General features: G+C 35.2%; 1 protein-coding gene across 1 annotated transcript in view; it reads left to right on the top strand.

Moving 5' to 3' along the window:
• The first annotated feature begins 302 nt into the window (after nt 1-302).
• LOC107700353 (vacuolar protein sorting-associated protein 13C-like) overlaps nt 303-22,145 on the top strand; it is a 51,660-nt gene continuing 29,817 nt past the window's right edge. Inside the window, exons 1-35 of the mRNA XM_016501982.1 lie at nt 303-526; nt 1,934-1,977; nt 2,887-2,929; nt 4,139-4,234; nt 6,520-6,621; nt 8,215-8,277; nt 8,518-8,586; nt 8,775-8,884; nt 9,025-9,084; nt 9,218-9,277; nt 9,386-9,466; nt 11,835-11,892; nt 12,494-12,621; nt 12,709-12,815; nt 12,906-13,077; nt 13,357-13,419; nt 13,503-13,638; nt 13,735-13,829; nt 14,149-14,291; nt 14,395-14,587; nt 15,282-15,396; nt 15,506-15,642; nt 15,719-15,851; nt 15,939-16,056; nt 16,127-16,262; nt 18,460-18,541; nt 18,687-18,787; nt 19,003-19,156; nt 19,251-19,330; nt 19,445-19,504; nt 19,856-20,006; nt 20,323-20,439; nt 20,555-20,658; nt 20,742-20,909; nt 21,190-21,225. Of these exons, the coding sequence (XP_016357468.1) occupies nt 427-526; nt 1,934-1,977; nt 2,887-2,929; nt 4,139-4,234; nt 6,520-6,621; nt 8,215-8,277; nt 8,518-8,586; nt 8,775-8,884; nt 9,025-9,084; nt 9,218-9,277; nt 9,386-9,466; nt 11,835-11,892; nt 12,494-12,621; nt 12,709-12,815; nt 12,906-13,077; nt 13,357-13,419; nt 13,503-13,638; nt 13,735-13,829; nt 14,149-14,291; nt 14,395-14,587; nt 15,282-15,396; nt 15,506-15,642; nt 15,719-15,851; nt 15,939-16,056; nt 16,127-16,262; nt 18,460-18,541; nt 18,687-18,787; nt 19,003-19,156; nt 19,251-19,330; nt 19,445-19,504; nt 19,856-20,006; nt 20,323-20,439; nt 20,555-20,658; nt 20,742-20,909; nt 21,190-21,225 (3,615 nt within the window). The 5' untranslated portion in view covers nt 303-426. The remainder of the gene's footprint in view (nt 527-1,933; nt 1,978-2,886; nt 2,930-4,138; nt 4,235-6,519; nt 6,622-8,214; nt 8,278-8,517; nt 8,587-8,774; nt 8,885-9,024; nt 9,085-9,217; nt 9,278-9,385; nt 9,467-11,834; nt 11,893-12,493; nt 12,622-12,708; nt 12,816-12,905; nt 13,078-13,356; nt 13,420-13,502; nt 13,639-13,734; nt 13,830-14,148; nt 14,292-14,394; nt 14,588-15,281; nt 15,397-15,505; nt 15,643-15,718; nt 15,852-15,938; nt 16,057-16,126; nt 16,263-18,459; nt 18,542-18,686; nt 18,788-19,002; nt 19,157-19,250; nt 19,331-19,444; nt 19,505-19,855; nt 20,007-20,322; nt 20,440-20,554; nt 20,659-20,741; nt 20,910-21,189; nt 21,226-22,145) is intronic.

The raw sequence follows: 22,145 nt of genomic DNA, 5'->3' as shown, positions 1-22,145 counted from the left end.
AAAATGCAAATTGTTAATGATTTATACATAGGCCTATTTCCAGAGAATTTACATTTAGGTAAATTGTAGAATGTGGTTATCCTAAAGCGGCAAATTAAAGTAAACAATAATTTTATATCTTGCACATAAATAAATAAACGAATCTCCTCTAGGCGTCTCTCATTTGATAAACAAATGAACATCAGCCATATCAGTACACTTTCACTTTGCGATCTATGTTCTTGTATTAACTAGCCAGCCTGTTTATAATACAGTAATCGCAGCGAGCCCTGATGCTGCAGACAGTGCGAGCGGATCGCCGAATGAGTCGATGTAGCTGTCGCTGTATACGCCTGTCATACAGGGAGGGAAGTAACCGTATCAAATGCGTATTGTGGCATTTTAGCACGTTATCTGCGACAGGGTCGCTGTCGTTCTCGACTCACCATGGTGTTCGAGTCTGTAGTCAGTGATCTCTTGAACAGGTTCATAGGAGATTATGTGGAAAACCTGGACAAGTCGCAGCTCAAAATCGGCATATGGGGGGGTAAGCGTTTATTCGTCAAAACAGCCTGTCAGCATTAGTGCAAAGAAGCGCTCGTATTCTATTCTGGTTTGTTGTCTTGCAAAACGTCCTATATCGATATGCAGTGCGAGCTAGTTGTAAATTGAATGCAGTGTCCATCAAGGTCTCTCGTGCTGGATTGGTTTCTGTTCTGTAAGACTGGCAGTCTGTCAAGTTGCTTGCCACAAGGAGTCGTTCGGAGGCGATAAAGACACATTATTTATACTGTTTAACGTTACTTTGATTAGTTTTACGGGTTTCCGCCTTTATTGTGTTAAAAGGATTTCAGTCATCATCATTACTCAAGCCTGTTACTTTCCGCTTACATTTATATTTTATGAGACAGAAAATGGTTCTCAACAATTGGCTGTGCAGATGAATGTACAGTCATTATCGCAAACACTGCTGTTTATTCTGTTCTGTTGAATTTTTGCAAGTAAAGCTCAAGGTGAAGTGGACCACACCTTCATAGATAATAAAAAGTTTAATCATGTCATTCGTTTTCCTGAAAATTTGAAGTGCTGTACACTTACTCTTTATGTCATACTGGGAATACAGAGTGTCGCATTGTTGGATCTTTAGGAACAGATTCAAAATGTCTTGGAAAAGTTAAATTCCAAATATCTTTTTGGGAAAACTTGGGGCACTATATTACTACAGATGTATCTCGATGGCCCCAGTGACTCATATCCCCCCATTACTCCTATCAACACTAATGACTCCATTTTAGAGTTTAAACAGTTTGTGTAAACAGGATCATACACAATCACTGATGGGAACATGACCCTTTCATGTCCCTGTGCTTAATCATTCTATTTGTGGTAGATGTATTTTTAATGTTTGTAGGTTTATATGCAAATATGTGTTTTCCCTTATCAAATTACTGTCATTCTGCTGTGTTGATATAGTCGCTGTACAGGATGTGTCAAGGCCGGAAGAACTCCGACTAGATTCTTTCAGATAAATTCCAAGGATAGTTTGAAGCCCACGTTCATTAGAATCATAAGAAACATATGTTGGCATGAAAACAAAAATTCACCTCATCTGTTTATGCATGTCATAGATCCTACTGTGAACAAATTATCCATTTATATGTTTCATATTTTAAATCTCGTAATTTTTTATCAAAATGTCATAACATGCCATTGTCAATGGATCGTCCGATGGAAATGGCAGACTTTTCTCTAGTGATGTATGCAGGACTTCTCCAAACCTGCTTAAACCCCACCTTTGAGAGATTCGTATTGATCCCTAAAAGGCTAAATGAACACAGACCACATAATACATTATGTACAGTCTGCAGTATACATTGTCATATAGTATGCATGATATAAAATGTACAGTAAATCATTTTTTTTAAATATTTTTATGTATTTATTTTTTTTGTAGGAAATGTGGTGTTGGAAAATCTGAGGGTGAAAGAAAATGCTTTGGTAAGAATGTATTGGACAATATTAAGTTTAATTACATTTTAGGTATTATTTTAATGCAGATTTGTGTTTTTATTAACATGACAAAATTAAGAATATAGTTAAAAAAACACTCACATACACACACATAAAAGAAGCATATTTATCTTGATAAGAGTGTGCGTGTCTTGTGTATGTAGCGCTGTGGATCCATTTATATGTTTCATATTTTAAATCTCGTAATTTTTTATCAAAATGTCATAACATGCCATTGTCAATGGATCGTCCGATGGAAATGGCAGACTTTTCTCTAGTGATGTATGCAGGACTTCTCCAAACCTGCTTAAACCCCACCTTTGAGAGATTCGTATTGATCCCTAAAAGGCTAAATGAACATAGACCACATAATACATTATGTACAGTCTGCAGTATACATTGTCATATAGTATGCATGATATAAAATGTACAGTAAATCATTTTTTTACATATTTTTATGTATTTTTTTTTTTTTTAGGAAATGTGGTGTTGGAAAATCTGAGGGTGAAAGAAAATGCTTTGGTAAGAATGTATGGGACAATATTAAGTTTAATTACATTTTAGGTATTATTTTAATGTAGATTTGTGTTTTTATTAACATGACGAAATTAAGAATATAGTAAAAAAACACTCACATACAAACACATAAAAGAAGCATATTTATCTTGATAAGAGAGTGTGCGTGTCTTGTGTATGTAACACTGTGGTTAGTGGTAAAAACTCTAAAGCATCTGCTGAATCAAGAGTGTGCTAACACGAGATTTGCTGATGTTACCACAACTAAATCATAATAACTAGAGTTTTACTATGTATGTGTGCACAAAAAGAGATTTCTGATATTGTATGCTTGAAATCTGCATTTCAGACCCATTTCACCAATTTATCTTTGTTCTTTAGAGCGAGTTTGACGTCCCTTTTAAAGTGAAGGCTGGTCAGATTGGTGAGTATCCAACTTTCACTTTATCAGGCAAATTGTGCTGCAGCATGTGTAGTGTTATGGGAAAGTGTGAAATGTGTAGTTTTCTCATATTCTGGCGCATGTGTTTATAACCTGTAACCAAGGAGATTGAAGTAGAAAAAGTTTCAGTGTTCAGTTTGATGAATCGCGCTTCCTATTTTGTGCCGCTCTAGATAGATTATGCTGACTGACTGAACTTTGCAACAGCAGTTTTCAGCAATAAAATAGATTTTATTTCACTGCCTGATGTTTGTTAGGAGAGATCACACTCCAAATATAATAAAAACAGCTGAGCAGTAGTAAAGCTTGTTGTAATATGAATTTGAAAATGGTAAATTGAAGTTTGAGGTCTACTTTCACAGTCCCTAATTTTTCCTCAATAGATTTGAGGTTGAGTTGAAGCAATTTTCAACAAATACTTCTATTCATGAATAATCACATAGGAGCTGGAGGTTAAAATATCATGAGATAAGGCAGGTTGTGGAAGCAATATGACACTGTTGTGAAACTTTATAGGCCTCCTGGACTAGTTAAAATGGCTTTGTAAGAATAATCAATTTCAGTAAAGTTGTTATATAATGTTTCTGTAATTCAGCAAACATCACAGCACAGATGTCTTGCCAGTAAGAGGGAGCTTGCTGAAATCAGTTCATGTTATCACATGATCCAGTCAGATGACTTTAAACGTTAGCTGGACAGTGTGCCAAGATGTCAAGCAGTAAAAAGTAATTGGTTAACAAGGACGACATGCTTCTCTGAATAGCTCTGTGAAATTCCTTCCATATTTTCTGCATTTTACAAAATCTTCATTCAAAAAGAGCTACTTGTTATTGTATATAAGATATCTAGCCATAAGTTATCCAGTAACCCTTGATCTGTAATGCAACAAATTAAAATTTTCACATTTTCCTAATGCCTTTAAAATTTTTCTGATGCCTTTCCACGTTTTTTTTTTTTACGTCTGATCTCATTCTTCAACAAAAGTCTGTCTAACAAGTCATTTTTAACAAGTCTGGCTATTCTGCCTAATAACCATTTTTGTATTGTACTTTACTAATATATGTGTCTTACTTTTAACTGAGATGCATGGAAAAACATAATGCTAATGATTTCAGAGGATCTACATTAGTGTAATTCAAGCACTTTTATCTTTCATATTGTCACACTGAATTGAAAATGTCTGCTCTTAAGGTAAACTGACTCTGAAGATCCCTTGGAAAAACCTGTACAGTGAGGCGGTGGTGGCCACATTAGATGGATTATACCTTCTGGTGGTTCCCGGTGCAAGTGAGTGCTTATAGTTTTTTTTTTTTTTTGTCTTACTTAAAATGTTCCCTTAATGCAACATGTTTCTTAATGTGGAAGTTTAAATTGTTTATATATCTAACTTGAAGCACGATGCTATTTATTTCATGGCACTTTACTGCAGTAATTTGTCTGCAAAAAAACTTTCATTTTTTGTTATAACATCTCCTCTTAGGAATAATTGCATGATTTATATATAACCTAAATGGATTCCTGCCTCTTAACTGAGGGGTGTGTAGTGTCTTGCATTATAAAACATTTCACTAAACAAAGAAAATGTAATTATCATTGAAAATCGTATTAATGAAAACATGCAGCACCAGACACAAAATACTATATACTTATAACAGTGTTTCCCAACCTTTCTTTAGTCGCGGCACCCTTTGGAAATTGTAACAAATTTGTGGCACCCTAAAAAATTAATTTTGTCACAATATTTGAATTTCTAACTTCGATATGATACTTTGAAAAGTATAGATATTCGGTACAGCAGGGAAGAACTGCAGAATATACTGTATGCTTTTTTTAACATTTTAGCAATTTAAAAATATTAAAAAATTATTTTTTTACACGGCACCCCGGTTGGGAAACACTGACTTATAATACATAATATATTACAATTTTGATAATTTGTTATAAATAATGCTTTTATTAATTACTATTATAAAAAGTACAGATCCCTGAAGAGTCCTGATAATAATTTGGGATGTTATGCATTGACACTGAACAATCTCTTTAAAAAAAAAACACTTGCATCATTATTATCGTTGACCCATTTGAAAGCTATGTGGGGATGTTATTTTTTTGCCTAATGTAGTAGCAATTACAAATATATTGAATAACTGAATTTCTTTGATACAGTATATACCTTCTATATGACTTGGGCTGCTTCGACTGACATTGTCTTTTACATGTTGCAGCTGAGTCTAAGATATTTTCCTCACCTTACAATGGTAAGCCAGGTCTAGAAGGTGGGTAGCAGGGTGGTGGCTTGGGACCCGGACCGATAAGCTGCTCTTGTGTGTATCTGACTCTTTGATTATTATGGCAAACTTTATATTTACCTATGGTTACAATGTTTAATCATAGAAATGTTTAATCATATTTGGAGAGCCTTTGATAGCATGTATTGACAGTGTATCAGTCAAGAGTTTTGGGAGTGTTTGTTCAAATTTGGTATTGATCTCGGTAACTTTTTTCCATTTTTCTTTTGGGATCTGATCAGTTCTGTGTAATGCATGTTCTGTAAGTAAAATGCAGTAAAATTATTTTGACTTTTTTTAAGCATGCTCCTTTCTGTCTGTCTCTTGGAATGAAGACAGTCAGCTTCTACATGCCAATCAAAAGTTGTTGATTTTTTTTTTTAAAGATATACACAAGCTTTTCTCTTTGGGAACATATGTGTCAGCCACATGGACTAAACAACATTGCTGAAAGATGTGCTGTAAAGTTGGATTGCTTCAGAATGATATAATGCACCGGGTTCAGTGCAATGTCCTGTAAATTCACTATTATTATCCATAATACTGTAAATATGTACATAATCTTTAAATATTTCTATTCTGACGTACCCTGTCTTCATACTTTTCATATTTTTATTCTTTAATTTTATTATTATGTGTCTTGTTGTTGTACAGTATTTATGGGTACACTGAAAAGCTTTAACACCAAGAAAAACTCCTTGTGTGTGCAATCTCACTTGCCAATAAAGCTATATCTGATGAATAGACTGTATCTCTAATGGATTGAATTGCCTCAGGAACTTTACAGACCCATTTGGTCTCTATAGACTAAAAATAACAAGTGGCAATTTCTTTATATGACATTATTGTTTGGTCTACTTCATAATTGTTTCTTTTATTACTCTAGTGAAGAGATAAACAGTGGTAGCACGTACAATAGCAGGCATTATGGTTTTTGTTTCTCACATGGATTGGTCTGAATCAGTCCTTCCTGATAGAGCTTCACCAGTGGATTCCAGATCAGAGGACAAAGCCGCAATGAAAATCTTAAGTCTGCTTGAATGAGCAGCATTAGACTGTAGCTACTTATAAGTCACAGTGCAAAGCGAGGGAGAAGGTCATTGTAAATTACTTTTCTGTTATTACATGGTTGACTGAGCTCCCAGTGTGTGAATCTATATTTGGTTTTCCATGTGTACATTTGTGTGTATGCAAAGACAAATTTAGGTGACAGTAGTGAAAACAGATAAATGGTATATGTGATGTTTGTTTGCCTCTAACTGCGTGTGTATTGTGTGTTTAAAGCGATTAAGTATGATCCAGTTAAAGAAGAGCGTTACCTGCAGGAGGCCAAACAGAAGGAGCTTCAGCGCATTGAAGAAAATCTGCAGCTGGTTGCACGCAGAGGTGAGGAACCACTTGTCTGTTTGTATGTGCAGGACGGAATAATTTCTTGACCTAGTTCATAGTCAATTTTTGCATTGAAATTTGCCAGTTCTCTTCTTATGCTCTCTGTACAATTCATATGCAGCTATTGGAAGTGTTACTTTATTAACGGATGTTCATCATTTAATTAAATCCCATCCATTCATACCATAATCAGTCTGTTTCAACTTCATTCATCATTCATTGCTTCATTTAATTGAGGTTGCACGTTAAATCTGCATTGTATCAGTTTATTGCCTCAGCCGGTGTTGCATATTTAATTGTTTCTGCCTGTTTTAGGGTTTAGATCATTTTCTAACACTAACTTAAAAGGATAGCAGTATAATATGGCAAATATTTAAACCTTTAAGAGCACTTTCTCTTTAACAGGGCATGTGAAGTGAGTTGCTGTGTGCGTGTAACAATATTAAAGCTGTGTGGGAGAAAACCCACACTGAAAAAAACAAAGAAACTTTGTTTCAGACCACACAAACAGTCTTGGAGTTTTTCAGGAACTGTCTGACCAGCATCAGAGGTCCCTATTATTAGGAGCACTTCTTCTTAATTGAAACTGTATTTTTTCTATAGCAGATTCCAAAATAAATATTTACATTTACATTTAGTCATTTAGTCATTTAGCAAACGCTTTTATCCAAAGTGACTTACAAATGAGGACAATGGAAGCAATCAAAATCAACAAAAGAGCAATGATATACAAGTGCTATAACAAGTCTCAGTTAGCTTAATGCAGTACAAGTAGCAAGGTTTTTTTAAAATCATATAATAAATAAAAAAGAAAACAGATAGAATAGAAAAAGAATAGAGCAAGCTAGTGTTAAGCGGCCTTTTTTGCTTTTTTATGTATCCATCTTTTATACTGAACGTTATATTGTTATGATGTTCAAGTAAAACTGTTCAAAAGTTTGGTGTCAGCAAGTTTTTTTTTTATGTTAAAGAAATTAACTTTTATTCAGCAAGGATGCATTAAATTGATCAAAAGTGACAGTAAAGACATTTGTAATGTTATAAAAAAGTAGTTTTTCAAATAAATGGTGTTCTTTTGAACTTTCTATTCATTGAAAAATGCTGAAAAAAAAGTTACTTGATTTCCACAAAAAATTTAAGCAGCACAACAGTTTTCAACATAAAAACTATTATCTTTCTAAAACAGCAGATCAGCAAATTAGCATGATTTCTATAGGATCATGTGACACTGAAGACTGGAGAAATGGCTGCTGAAAATTCAGCTTTGCCATCAGGAATAAATTACATTTTAAAATATATTAAAATAAATAATATATTAAAATTTAAAATATAATAAAATATATTAACAGTTATTCTAAATTGTAATATTTAATTTAAATTAATTTAATTGTAATATTTTAAATAGATTAATCTATCAATTGCCACAGGATGAAAATAATTTCAAAATATCAATTTAAATATTGGTGCATCCCCACATTAACTCCTATATTTATTCATTTATCAACCCATCCATCCATTCATCCATACATTCAGATCTATGTCCCTAACAGCTGTGTGTGTTTGCTTTGTGCTGCATCTGATGGACGGCAGGCTCTCAGGCTGGAGAGTTTGTGTTTAGTCTGGAGAGTTATGTGTATAAGAATCCACCACAGGGTATGTACAGACCCATTCCTATAGCAGGCTAGTCCTACACCCGTCTCAAAGAGACTTTTTATTTGAAAGTGTGCATTGAGGGTGTATATGTGTAGACATTTTTTTCTTCCTCACTACTTGGTGTGCTTTGGTGCAGTTTTATGTTTGTTTAATCCAAGTGCGCGTGTTTATTGTTGCGCTATGGTTCTTTTCTACCTCACCAACTTTTTTCTCTCTCCCAATGCTGCTGCGCTCTGTAAGACAAAGGACGTAAACTTAAAAAACATAAAAAACCATTTAGGAGATCTAAAAAGTATGAACATAAAGCAGGTGGGTGGCCCGGGGCGACTGTGATCGACTGTGATCGTGGCAAATATGAGCAAATATTTTAAATCGTTTTATTCTGTTTGTATGAGTAAATATGTTTGCATAAGCATTAGATTGTTTAAGGCATTAGAATGACAAATGGGATGGAGTTACAATAAACCCTTTATGTTTACTATTGTTTTTAATCTCAGAGAAGCCCCAGGAAGAAAAGAAGGACACGTTTGCTGAGAAACTGGCTACACAAGTTATCAAAAACCTCCAGGTCAAAATCACCAGCATTCACATCAGATATGAGGATGATGTAAGTGCTGACTCTCCATACATTTCAGCTCTTCAGTTATGTGTATTTTTGAATGTATATGTCGCATGTTAATGAAGATGTGGCTTTTATTTTATTTATGTAATTAGATTATATGTTTTCATTTTCCATCTGTGCTTCAGGTGTCAGATCCACAAAGACCTCTTGCTATGGGCATGACTCTTTCAGAACTCAGTCTACAGGTGCTCTCTCAAAACACATTCATATAAATGTCACAAAGTGAAGATCACTTGCAAGAACAATTAATATGAAATAAGCAGTTCTTATTTGCACACTCTGGTCTTTCCGTACGTCTTCAGTTTTTCTCTCTTATAGACAGCAGATGAGAACTGGAAGACATGCATTCTAAATGAAGCAGCCAAGATCATCTACAAGGTAAACCACAAGAGTATATGTCTTATTTTGTGTAGTAATAACAAGATCTCATAGTACAACTGGGGTTGTGTGTTTAACGTGAGTGTCTATGTGTATCATCTACATAAGCTGGGCCGCCTGGAGTCTTTTTGTGCCTATTGGAACATGAACAGCCCAATCTTCTACAGAGGCTCATGGGAGGAAATAGTGGTAATGTGCCTCTTTTCTCTAACAGCCAAGCTCTATGGTGGTGTTTAATTAGGATTTTCATAGTATTGATATAGTGTTGAAGACTACTATGTTGTCCGCAGGCATTGTAAATGGTGCACTATATTAAAAAGTTTAAAAACTTCTCTGTCATCATTTACTCACCCTCATGTTGTTTCAAACCAATAAGACTTTTGTTCATATTCGACACAAATGAAGTGATTTTTAATGAAGGATTTCTGCGCCTCTGTCCACTACACCAAAAATGTCAATGCTTCATAAAGTTCATAAATACATTGTAAAAGTAATCTAAAGGAATCAAGTGGTTTAATCCAAGTCTTCTGAAGAGACATAATTGCTTTATATGATACATATAAACATTCATCAACGCATATACATCAATGCATATAAGAGCACATCAAACTGGTAATCAGAAGCTCACCTGCACTTGATACACAAGAACCAATCATGTTTGTTCTTGCTCGTCAAGCAAGTACGATTGAGCTTCCATTTACCTTATTTGATGTGCTCAGTGAATGTGCTGATCAATGTTTATATGTGAAAAATATCTCAGTTTTCATTAATATCTACATTTGTGTTTCGAAGATGAACGAAAATCTTGAGTTTGGAACAACATGAGGGTGAGTAATTGATGACAGAATTTACATTTTTGGATGAACTAACTCTTTAGAAGAAGCACAAGAAGGAAGCATAAATTAATTTTGTTCATCCTGTTATGCCCCAAAGATGCAAGGAAACAACCCACCTGCTTCTATTTAAGTGTGAACGTGTGCAGACAAAGTGTGGGAAGATCTGAAGGTGCTTACAGACAATTGGTACAAAATGTTCTTTAGTCAGTGAAAGTGTATTTTGAAAAGCTTGCAATTTAAATTGGTTAGCAGTTACATTGCAATTACTGCAGGTACTAGAAAGAAACGCATAATAAAACAAATAATAAAAGGTGATAATAAGAGTTGATAAGAGACATAATAAAAGTGTATGTATTTAATATTTTATAGCTTAATCACTATACATTTATGATCATATCAGGAACTGATATAGTTTATTGTAAACAGCTATACTGAAAATCTTTGATCTTGTTGACATTAACTCTAACGGTTAATCTGTGAGTCAGTCTGAAGACTCTTAAGCTTGAGGCATCTGGGTAAACGTTTGACTTATCTCTTATCAAGGCTTGTGACATCCAAGTAACGCAGTAATGGTTGGGTTTGCTTGGCTCCTAGCACTTAATCTCTCTCACACACTTTTAATCTCTCTCTTTATATCTGTTCATCTTTAGTCTCTCAAAGAAGCAACAGAACTTGTTTTTGCAGTTAGCTTAACACAGACTGCCTCAACCAGATAACACAGACATAACTAACTCTGGTCTGCACATGCTGTCTATCTACGGTATCTGTCCAGGCCTGAATGTGCTGCCCAACCGCTATTAAAACCCCTACATTATTAAATAAACATCCACACTGTGATCCTGGTCCTTCTTCTATATCTTAAACGAGTCTGCTTTGAGGTTAAATACATACATAAATAAATAAATAAATAGGTAAATTGGTGTATTTATTATTGAGCAATATATAGAAATACCTGTATCTTAAAATGGGCATGAAATTGGTGTCAATACCTTGCAGATTGTATCTAGTTAGCTAAGCCAAATGGTGTATAGCACTGTGGTTTTTGATGCACATCCCTGTGTTTGAGGGTGTGATCTGCATAATCTTTGTGGGGGATTTTGTTCTTACTGGTCAAGAGGATATACTCACTTTTGTAAGAGGCCTAAGTACACACTGAAATAATATTGTGCTGCACAAAGATGAGATCTTTGCTGTCCACCTCATTGTGAGAGGATGGCTTTTTCAGTCACATAAAAATAAGATTTTGTTTTTACCCCTACAACATGCATACCTCCGTGTTGTGTTGTGTATGTAGTGGAGGCCCAAGGTCTGAGACCACATTAAAAAATCTGGGATTTTTTTGTCTGTTTGGTCCTGGAAATAGAATCAGCAAAATTCTTGTTTCATTCATCAAATTACATTTGTTGCAAATTTGTGACAAGCACAAGATCTCTTTGAAGCTTTGGATTATTCTCAAATCATGCTAGATAACACGATCATCAAACTTTTGGAGTTCATGCAGCCCTAGTGTTGCTGTGATTAAAACAAATAGAACATACTAAATACTCAGAAATTTAAATTTAGAAATAAAGTTTTCAGTTCAACTTTTTTTGTAATGAAAATGAAGGAATTGAAAAAGAAAAGAAGACTCTCAGACATTTGCACCTCACTGTATGTGTTTACATTTTAATATATTGAAAAATATATCACAAAATCACTTTTGTGTGTGTGTGTGTTTTCAGGACAATCTGAAAGCAGGAATCAGCACAAAAAATGAGGAACTGCAAGACTATCAGTACAGTATGTATTATCTTATCCACAGAAAGATCATGGCTATATTTATTTTTATCTGGCCTGGAGCTGTTTAGTACTCCTATGTTAGTATGTTTTGGTGTTGTGCTCAACAGAAGAGGTACTAAAAGAACAGAAAGAATAGACATGACAAAAAAAGAACAACATGGATGTTGAAAGCCTTAGAAGTAAATACTAAATTGTAAATAGTAAAAAAGTAATAATGATGTATTATCTTTGTCTGTTGCAAACCCTTTTGTTTTTTCATAATTTGTTGGGTGTGTGTGTGTGTGTTAGCTGCCACAGCTTCGATTTCATGTGCTATTTAAACAGGATATGTGATCTCAAATGGCATGCATGACACACCTCCTTATAGCACACAAACTCCAGTGTAATCACAGTGTGTTTCTACTACAGCCCCATATTTATACTGACAAATGTCAGTAAGAGTGCCGATAAAGTTACATTTAACATGCCTTTGAGTGCACTGAGCTTTTGTCAATTAGATATAATGAAAGGATTTTGATGGTTAAAGGATTTATGACCAATTTAGGGTTAACATTATAAATCATGGCAGCATCAAGATGAACTTATTTGTTTCTTCATACAGTTTTCAAACCCATATTTGCCTCTGCAAGGATGTGCATCAACCCTAATGCTGAAGTTGAGCTAAAATCACCCAAAGCAAACCTACACCTTGAGGTTCAGAACATTGCAATTGAGATGACCAAGCCTCAGGTATAAGAATATGGCCACCATCATGGGTCTTAAGCATAAACTACTATTCAAAAGTTTGGGGTTAGTAAGATTTTTGGGTCTTTCTAGTACCTGTCTATGGTAGATCTGTTGGAGTCTATAGACTGCATGGTGAAGAACGGCCCCTACAGAAAGTTTAGGCCTGATGTTCCAGTCCACAGAAACACCAGGCAATGGTAAGTGCATTATGTCTTCATATGATAATGTTTCATATGGTTGGTCGATTGGAGCTTGGTGTTTCTGACATAGCCCTTTTGATTGGTCAGGTGGAAATACAGCATCAACAGTATACTGGAAGTGCATATCAGGCGCTTTAACCAGATGTGGGACTGGACCAACATCAAGAAGCACAGGCACACACTTAAGGCTTACAAAGCTGCATACAAAATCAAACTCACACAGAGTAAAGTCCGAGAAGACACAGAGAAACAGATCCAGGTATTAAGTATAGATGAATAGTTTATCCAGATAACATCAATGCATTTAAATACATTGGGCTTTCAGGTTTTGCTTTATTTTGCACAACCAAATCCAGTTCATTTTTTTGTTTAACTTTTTTTGTTAAATTCTTATGCTGATAAAATAATTTATAATGATTTCTTAAAAATCAGGTATTACATGTATTATTTTAAAATGAATTATTAGTCTTTCTTAAATTAGTTTGGAAAACATATCTTTTACTATTTGTTTAAAATTTTCTTATTGTGTTTCCCTCAGGAGCTGGAGAAAGTTCTGGATGTGTTCAACATAGTATTGGCCAGACAGCAGGTTCAGATGGAGGTATGACAAAATGACAATAACCTACTCACTGGTGTTTTTATATTTTTAATCTGGTGTAATAAGTTTACTTTCTCTCTCCACAGGTGGTTCGGTCAGGACAGAAGCTGGTTGCTAAAAAGGCTGCCACTCAGAAACCGAGTGGAGGAGGCTTTTTCAGCAGCTTTTTTGGCAAGAAAGAAGGGAAGAAGAAAGAGGAAGAAGAGGATAAAGAGCCTGAGAGTGAGAGTTTTATCTCTAATAATTTGCTAAGCTGCCTATGAATAAACATGGATGTGCATGAAACAAAAATGCATTTATGTACGTATGTGTTAGCAGGTATTGATTCCATCATGACTTCTGAAGAGAAAACGAAACTCTACACAGCCATTGGCTACAGTGGGAGCTCACATAATCTTGCCTTACCAAAACATGTGAGTGGAAAATATACAACTAGTAAACTGTACAGTCACGGTCACATTTACTGCAAACAAAGTCCAGTCATTTCTATAGGAATTCAAGCAATCATGAATTTCACCAAGGCCTTGGTTTGACAGTGACTTTTGTGTGAGATGTGCTTCATAAATAACTACACTATTGACAATGGACCATTAATGGCCACAAGATTTCACTAATGTAACCGCACCTTAACAAAACATGTTTCACATTGACTAAAGATTTGTAAAATACCTTATTTTAAGCATATCCTGGACATAAACTTACATGTTTATGTATATGTGTGCATATGTGCAGTATGTAGCTGTGATCGTCAACTTTAAACTGTTGAGCACCTCAGTAACATTCAGAGAGGAGCCTGGCATTCCAGAGATCCTCAAAGTGCAAATGATTGACCTCAGTACATCCATCTCACAGAGACCAGGAGCACAGGCCATCAGGTATGTACAGTACACATACATGCAGGGAAACCCTTAGCACTGGCCAACAAATATGTAAAGTACTGTATATGCTTCAGTTGTGGGAAATGTGTGTGTTGTGTAGGGTGGAAGCTAAACTGGAGCACTGGTACGTGACTGGTCTGCAGCAGCAGGGGGAGGTGCCATCTCTCATAGCGTCGGTTGGAGGCTCTGACTCTTCTCTGCTCAGCGTGCTCTTTGAGCTCAATCCAGAGGACAGCACTGCTGACCAGCTCCTCAGAGTCCACTCACAGCCTGTAGAGATCATCTATGACGCTGTAAGAGACACACAAACACACTGTAGTTATCCCTTGATTTCAGAGAGAGCTATTGGAGTTTTGGACTAAGTGGATTTTGAGTGCAGCTTAAAATTGATAATATATTTTATGTAATTTAGTTGCACAAATATGGTAGGTTGTGAATTGTCTTGACAGAAATCACATTCATGTGTCTACATTTGGTCAGTCAAATCAAGACTGACAATTCATATAATAATATAATTATATATTATATCGTATGTATATTATATACAAATATCATATAATAATCTATCTACCTATCATATGTACTTAAGTATGTATTTATATCAACAAAAATAATGGTCCCACTTTATATTAAGTGGCCTTAACTACTATGTACTTAAATCAAAAATAAGTGCAAGGTACTTATTGTGTGTACTTAATTTAATATAATAAAATAATATCATTAATATCATTAATACACGTTTGTACTTAATATAAAAAAGCAAAAATTATTACAATGAAAAAAGTTTGAAGTATCCAGATAATTAGATTAAATATAATGCATTTTTTCTTATAATGATGTATTTATTTTGTTCTTAATTTAATACATTAAAATAATATAAGTAATATATTTTTACAAATCTAATATAGAACATTTAATATGTATATATTTAGACACTAAAAATTACACCAAAATAATTAATGTACTGTTCGCTTGTTTGTTTTGTAGCTGACTGTCATCAGCATCACAGAATTCTTTAAGATGGGGAAAGGAGTTGATCTGGAGGTCATCACCTCAGCAACACTCAGCAAACTTGAGGAGATCAAAGAGAAGACAGCCAGTGGTAACTGTCTCCTCATTTCACTTCATCTCCACAGAGATACGGTCACAGTAAGAAAGCGTATGTCAGTAGTCATCTATAACTCTTTGCCTGCGTCTTTATCTGAACCCAGGCTTGTCGCACATTATTGAGACACGTAAGGTGCTGGACTTGAGGATCGATCTAAAACCCTCCTACCTGCTGCTGCCCAAGTCTGGATTCTATGATGGCAAATCAGACCTCATGATCATTGATTTTGGTTATCTGCAGGTGAGAGAGGAAAGTAAAACATAAAAGTAAAACGTATCGATAATGTCTGACTGTAAATATATGTGTGTGCATGTAGTTGAACAGCGTAGACCAGGGCAGCCATCAGCAGGTATCTGCCAGTTTCTCATCACTAGAGGAAATCATGGATAGAGCATATGAAAGATATTCCTTGGAGCTCCGCAGTGTCCAGATACTCTACAGCAAATCAGGTAAACACAGTGCAACACAGGGAAGAAACTAAACTGCCTGCACAAACTACTTTATTCACCCCTTTTTAACGGTGGCTCTTTTTGAAGGAGAGAAATGGGAAAATGCTCGTCTTAAAGGCGTCTCCCATCAGCACATCCTGCAGCCGATGGACTTCACACTTCAACTCGCTAAATGTATGGTGGATAAAGATTCCCGTATGCCCAGGTTAGCGCTTGCTTTCTATTGCATCCCTCTCTTAATCCTAATACATGCACTAAAGTCTGTTCATTTCCAGGTTCAAAGTATCAGGGGAGCTGCCGTTACTTCATGTGAAGATTTCTGATCAGAAGATCCAGGGTGTTCTGGAGCTGGTGGACAGTATTCCTCTCCCTCAGTCTACCTCATCTCCCCCTAGCACCCCCAAAGAAAAGGTCAGAAAACACAAAGATACTCTTCAAATGAAAAAACAGAGTCTATCTGTATTAGCTGATGTGTTGCTTCCTCTCACACTTAATAAGTCATGACTCATGAATGACACAGATATTTGGTTCTATTGTCATTGCTGTTGTTTTTTTGAAAGCCATGAGTATTTCAAGCCTGTAAAACTAATCGCAGTGTACTTATTGCTTTCATAGTCATGTGCTAAGTCTGAAATGCTGCTTGCTTTTATATTTAGTTCCTGAAGTTGCTCTGTGAGCATGACAGTGCAGCTTCAGTCTCCACAGATTACACAACTCAGGAAAGACATTATCCACTGTCTCTCTACCCAATGAGCCCTGTGCTGTATCTTATTATTGAACTTGCTGCCTCAACAAACAAGAAAAAGCCCTTACTAGCTTACTTTGCGAAGCAAATGTTGAAGGGTGTTCTTGATATCATCAGCTAGAACAGTGGTTCTCAAACCTCTCCCTGAAGTACCCCCAGCACTGCACATTTTGTATGTCTCCCTATATCTGACACACCCACTTCAGGTCTTGCAGTCTCCACTAATGAGCTGATGAGTTGAATCAGGTGTGATAGATGAGGGAGACATACAAAATGTGCAGGGCTGGGGGTACTCCAGGACTGGTTTGAGAACCACTGACCTAGAACATTAAAAAAAAAACCGAGTGTCTATTTACACTAGGTGCAAATAGCCCACCTTATTGGCAGAGGCTATTTACACTAGCTCCACCCACCAATGTCTGGTTGACAACATTACAAAAGATGTGCATTGAACAAAAGGCTCAGTGGCGTTGGGCGTAAAGTGCATGGCGGAATCTTTTGACATGATCGACCCGAGTTCGAATCCGCCTGTTGCCGAATTCATTCTTCTCTCTTTAACCATCACATATCAGATCGGAAAGACATTTATTTTAAATAAAAATGAAGGAAATGTTTAAAAATGGAAATAAAGTGCCTCGCGGATATTTAATAAAAAAGTGTTTATCGGGTAGGTTTAGGGGTTGGTGTAGGGAGGGCTTTATTGTCCCAATATAAGGCGGCATCCATTTAGTAATTTTAAGAAATATGATAATTTACACTCAATATGTTATTACTGCATACTGTTTTGTAATGTACTACAATAATGAGGTGCAAATATCTGCCATTTTTTGTACTAACTGTAAACATCATCTACTATTTACACTTATTGCAAAGAAAATGCTATTTTTATAGTGTAAATTTAAAGTGTAAATAAATTATTTTTGTAGTGTAAATAGAATCTATCATTATTTGCACTTAGTGTAAATAGCATATCGCTAATAAAATAATGCCATTTTCATTTAGTGTAAATATAATCCAGAGAAATAGATTTTTTAAAGAAAATTATTTTATGAATACTTGAATACTATTAAAAATGACTGTAAAGACATATGTAATGTTAAAAAAAATATATCTGTTTGAAATAAATGCTGTTCTTTTGCACTTTCTATTCACCAAAGAATCCTTAAAAATGTATATATCATGGTTTCCACAAAAACATGATCATTGATAATAATAACAAATCTTTCTTGGCACTACATCAGAATGATTATTAGAGTATCAGATTATTATGATTATTAGAATGCTTTCTGAAGGATCATGTGATTACTGAAGACTGGAATAATGGCTGCTGAAAATTCTGCTTTGCCATCAGGAATGCAATATATTTTAAAATGTATTCAAACAGAAAACCGTTATTTAAATTGTAATAATATTTTAATATTATTACTGTTTTTACTGTGTTTTTTATCAAATAAATGCAGCCTTGCATAGCATAATGGACGTCTTTCAAAAACATTAAAAAAATCTTACCAACCTCAAACTTTTGAGCAGTAGTGTAAATTTGTAGTTAAAGAAAATAGTTAAAAGTATAGTAGAAACTTTTTTTCTTACAAAAATGTTACCTGTTGACTACAATGGGTAATGTTGACTGCAGTGCGACCAATTCTAAATAATTCTAACCAGTAAGACAGTAGTATAATCAGCTTCCTTTAACACATTTTTCCATGTTCAAATCAATTATACAGATTTTCATTTTTTCTCAATATTGCCACAAAAACATTTAATGTTGGTTGAGAGTGTGAGCTTTCTGCATATGTACAGGAAGTAAACAGAGAAAATGACATTTCCTGTTGTTTGTATAATAATGATGATATTCCTCTGAAGGTATTGGGGATGCCGCTGTCTGATGCCAGGCCAAAGGTCTTGGGTTTAGACCCCACAGTTTTGTCCTATACTGTTGAGTCAGGTCAGAATTCATCTGGACGCTCACACTTGCTTTCAGATAAAAAAAAATCTTGAATACCACACAAGTATTTTGTTTTTAATTGACTCTATTCATATAATTATACACATTTTCTCGCTGTTTATGTATGCACACCTTTTCTGTTCAGACTCTGATGAAGACACCAGTGAGAAGTCTGCAGATGAAGACTCTCTCAAATCAACCTTAGAGGAACTGACCGAAGTGCAGTTTCAGTTTGAAGTCAAAGCGGTACGTTCTTCTGCATCCCTTGACACACCCATTTGTCATCAGTGGGTGCAAGATCCCCATATTTCATAAAAAAAATCATTCAGGAGTCCATCAGTTGATGACAATTATTTTGTGTATGATTTCCTGTTCATGTTTGTGTTGACCATTGTGTGTTTCAGTGTGAAGTGATGTGTATGTGTCTATATATATATATATGTTTGTGTGTGTGTGTGTAGGTGTTGTTGGAGCTTACGAGGCAGGCCGCTCAGGAGGATGTCATATTGGCTCTTAATGTGTCTCAAGTGGGTGCGGAGGGCAAGATGCGAACCTTCGATCTCACAGTAACATCTTACTTGCGCAAGATCAGCCTGGACTACTGCGAGATAAAAGGTACAGGCCCACACACAAAGTTTGACCAAGGTTTTGTTGTTTGAAGTACTTCATGTTGTTTCAGTGATGCCGTTCTTGTGTGTATGTGTTTCAGATGCGCAAAATCAGCCACTTCATCTAATTACCTCTTCAGACAAGCATGGCTCTGATCTATTGAAAGTGGAGTACATCAAAGTAAACACGAGCATTTCGTTTATCAAATACTCTATAAAGGACTCTCTTAAATGGGTAGTTTTAGCTGAGTGGTTTAATTTGTGCTGGTCTGCGTGGCTTTTTTGTGTCGTTTAGGCTGATGTCAATGGACCCAGCTTCCACACCTTATTTAATAATACAGAACAGACACTGAAGGTATGTTTAAGTTTACAGTTCCATATAATTGAATGCCATTAATCCTAGCAGTTGTTTCTATATTTGTTTGCTAATTTGTTCAATGTATTTATTCATTTAATATATATTTATTCATTGAATTATTCTACTATTTTTTTTAAATACAGAATGTCATATTTTTGGTAAAATAAATTTGAACATTTTTTGGTATAAATATTTATTTAGAAAAAAAAATTATAATACAAAAAAAAAATAAAAAAATATATATACACACACAAATATGTTACATTATTACACATTATTACATTATTATTTTTATATTCAGAAACAAAAATTAAAAAATTGTTTCATTTCATTTACTTTATTTAACAGGTGGAGTTTTCCTCACTAGACTTCCTGCTGCACACTAAAGCTTTGCTGTCTACCATCAACTACATGAATTCAGCAATACCACAAGACCTCACAACTTCTAAAGACAGAGAAACCCAGAGACAAGCTGTGAGAGCAGCAGCAGGGAAGACAGGTGCGAACAACATTACACATTTTACACATTTTATATTGAAAAGGTGTGAAAACAAATGTGTTTTGATTGTTGTCAAATTGTTAGGTAGACCCTAAATATTGCTCATGCATCTCTGTCTCCGCTTTGTAGGTTTTTTCATGGGTAACTAATTTTTTTCTTGACCTTTGCACTGGTCTTGACATGCCATGTACTAACAGGGGTCTGAAACAGTATCTGCTTTGCTTGTGTTAAAGCATGTTGCAGACAGTACTGTTTTCAGATATGTCACGTTATGTCTTGTTTGAGTGTTTTAACTGGAGTGTCTATGTTTTGTTAGTGTCTAAGGGTTCGAAGGACTCTGGTGTTGTAAACTTTAAGCTGTCTGCCGTACTCGGCTCTTTCAGAGTGTCTGTTTGCGATGACAGAAGCAACATTGCTGACATCCGGGTTCAAGGTAGAAAAAACTAAAGTGTCTGTCCTTAAAAGTCAGCATATCTTAAAATGATCACACTCTGTTATTTATTAATTTTCTGCAAGTTAACCAAACATGTTTCTTTCATTTATGTCAGGCATCGATGCATCTGTGGTGGTCCAGGCCAAAGAAACAGACGTTTTTGCCCGTCTACGTGACATTGTGGTTCTTGATGTGGACCCTAAGACCATCCATAAGAAGGTGAGAGATCAGTTATATTGTTTTTGGCATGTTTGCAGATGGCAGGTTTTTGTGCTCAGTCCTATTTTTGTGAATACTACCAGGCGGTGTCAATCGTCGGAGAAGAGGTGTTCAGCTTCAAGATGACGTTGTATCCCGGGGCCACTGAAGGTGAAGGCTACACTGACACCTCCAAAGTGGATGGGAGAGTTATCCTGAGACTTGGCTGTATCCAGATCGTCTACCTGCACAAGTTCCTTATGTCTTTATTGGTAAGAATTAATGTAAATCCACTTACCTTTCATATCGGATCTGCTTTCATATTCTGTTTGTATTACTCAGTCATTTAAAATTTATACCCATAGATAAAAGTCACTTATTGGTAATTACAAAACAAACAGGGACGGAGTTCCTGAAAACCAGTATTAGTGTCTGTATTTTCGTTTGTATTTTGTCTGGATGATTATGTCTCTCCCTTTTTCTTTTTTTTTTTTTGTTCCAGCATCTTTTCCCCCCTCATAGTTTTCGGTAACTGTGTCTTCCTCTTTTCAGGACTCTTTTAGCTATCAGTACCCCTCTGCTGATGAGGTACAGGCTTGGGCATGCAGCATTAAAGTCTTTTGCTTTGCAGCTTATCTTCAAATGCACCTCTGCACACAATGAAATATGTCCTCACCTCATTAAACTCTACTGGATTTTTTGTACACACAGTTAAACCTTTCATTTTCAAGTAAGATGGAAACATTAATCCAGGTTAACAACATTCACAGCGATGTTTATGAGACTGCCTTTGTTTTATTTCTAGTGCAGTGGTTCTTAACCAGGGATAAACCCACTAGGGGCCTCAGCAAACTTCTAATATTTATTCTCATATTTAAAAAGAAAATGAATTAAAAAATAACTGTAAAAATGCAGTTAATAAAGGAAGTATTCCATTTTTGTATCGATAAATAAAAGCAAAAAAGAAGTAAATTCTCCTGTTTCATAACAGAAGGTCAATTTTGATTTGAAACCCCATAACATTTTCCTGAGATGTTGATTTATGACAAACAATTTGAAAATTAGTCAAATTTAAATGATAATTACAAAATATTATCATATTTCCATAAGGGTATTACACTTGATCACTAAATGAATGTCAGTCATTTTTAAAGACCAAAGAGAGGGAGTAAAAACTGTGACATGTAACGTCTCAGAGAAATCACTAAAACATATTGTCCTCTACAGAGGACAAAACTCCATAGCTGGTAGTCAGGAGGATATAATCCAATCTAAATTAAAATGCTTAAAAAAGTAAAAACAATAAAACAAGCAGCTTCATCATAATCACACCAAAAATACAAAATATCTGTGCCTTATGGGGAGGCCTTAAAGGGGTCATATGATGCGATTTCAATTTTTCCTTTCTCTTTGAAGTGTTACAAGCTCTTGGTGCATAAAGAAGATCTGCAAAGTTGCAAAGACTAAAGTCTCAAATCCAAAGAGATATTCTTTATAAAAGTTAAGAG

The sequence above is a fragment of the Sinocyclocheilus anshuiensis genome, unplaced genomic scaffold (assembly GCF_001515605.1).
Source record: "Sinocyclocheilus anshuiensis isolate Anshui unplaced genomic scaffold, SAMN03320099.WGS_v1.1 scaffold154, whole genome shotgun sequence".
NCBI lineage: Eukaryota > Metazoa > Chordata > Actinopteri > Cypriniformes > Cyprinidae > Sinocyclocheilus > Sinocyclocheilus anshuiensis.
This window is presented reverse-complemented; position numbering and strand designations above follow the sequence as displayed.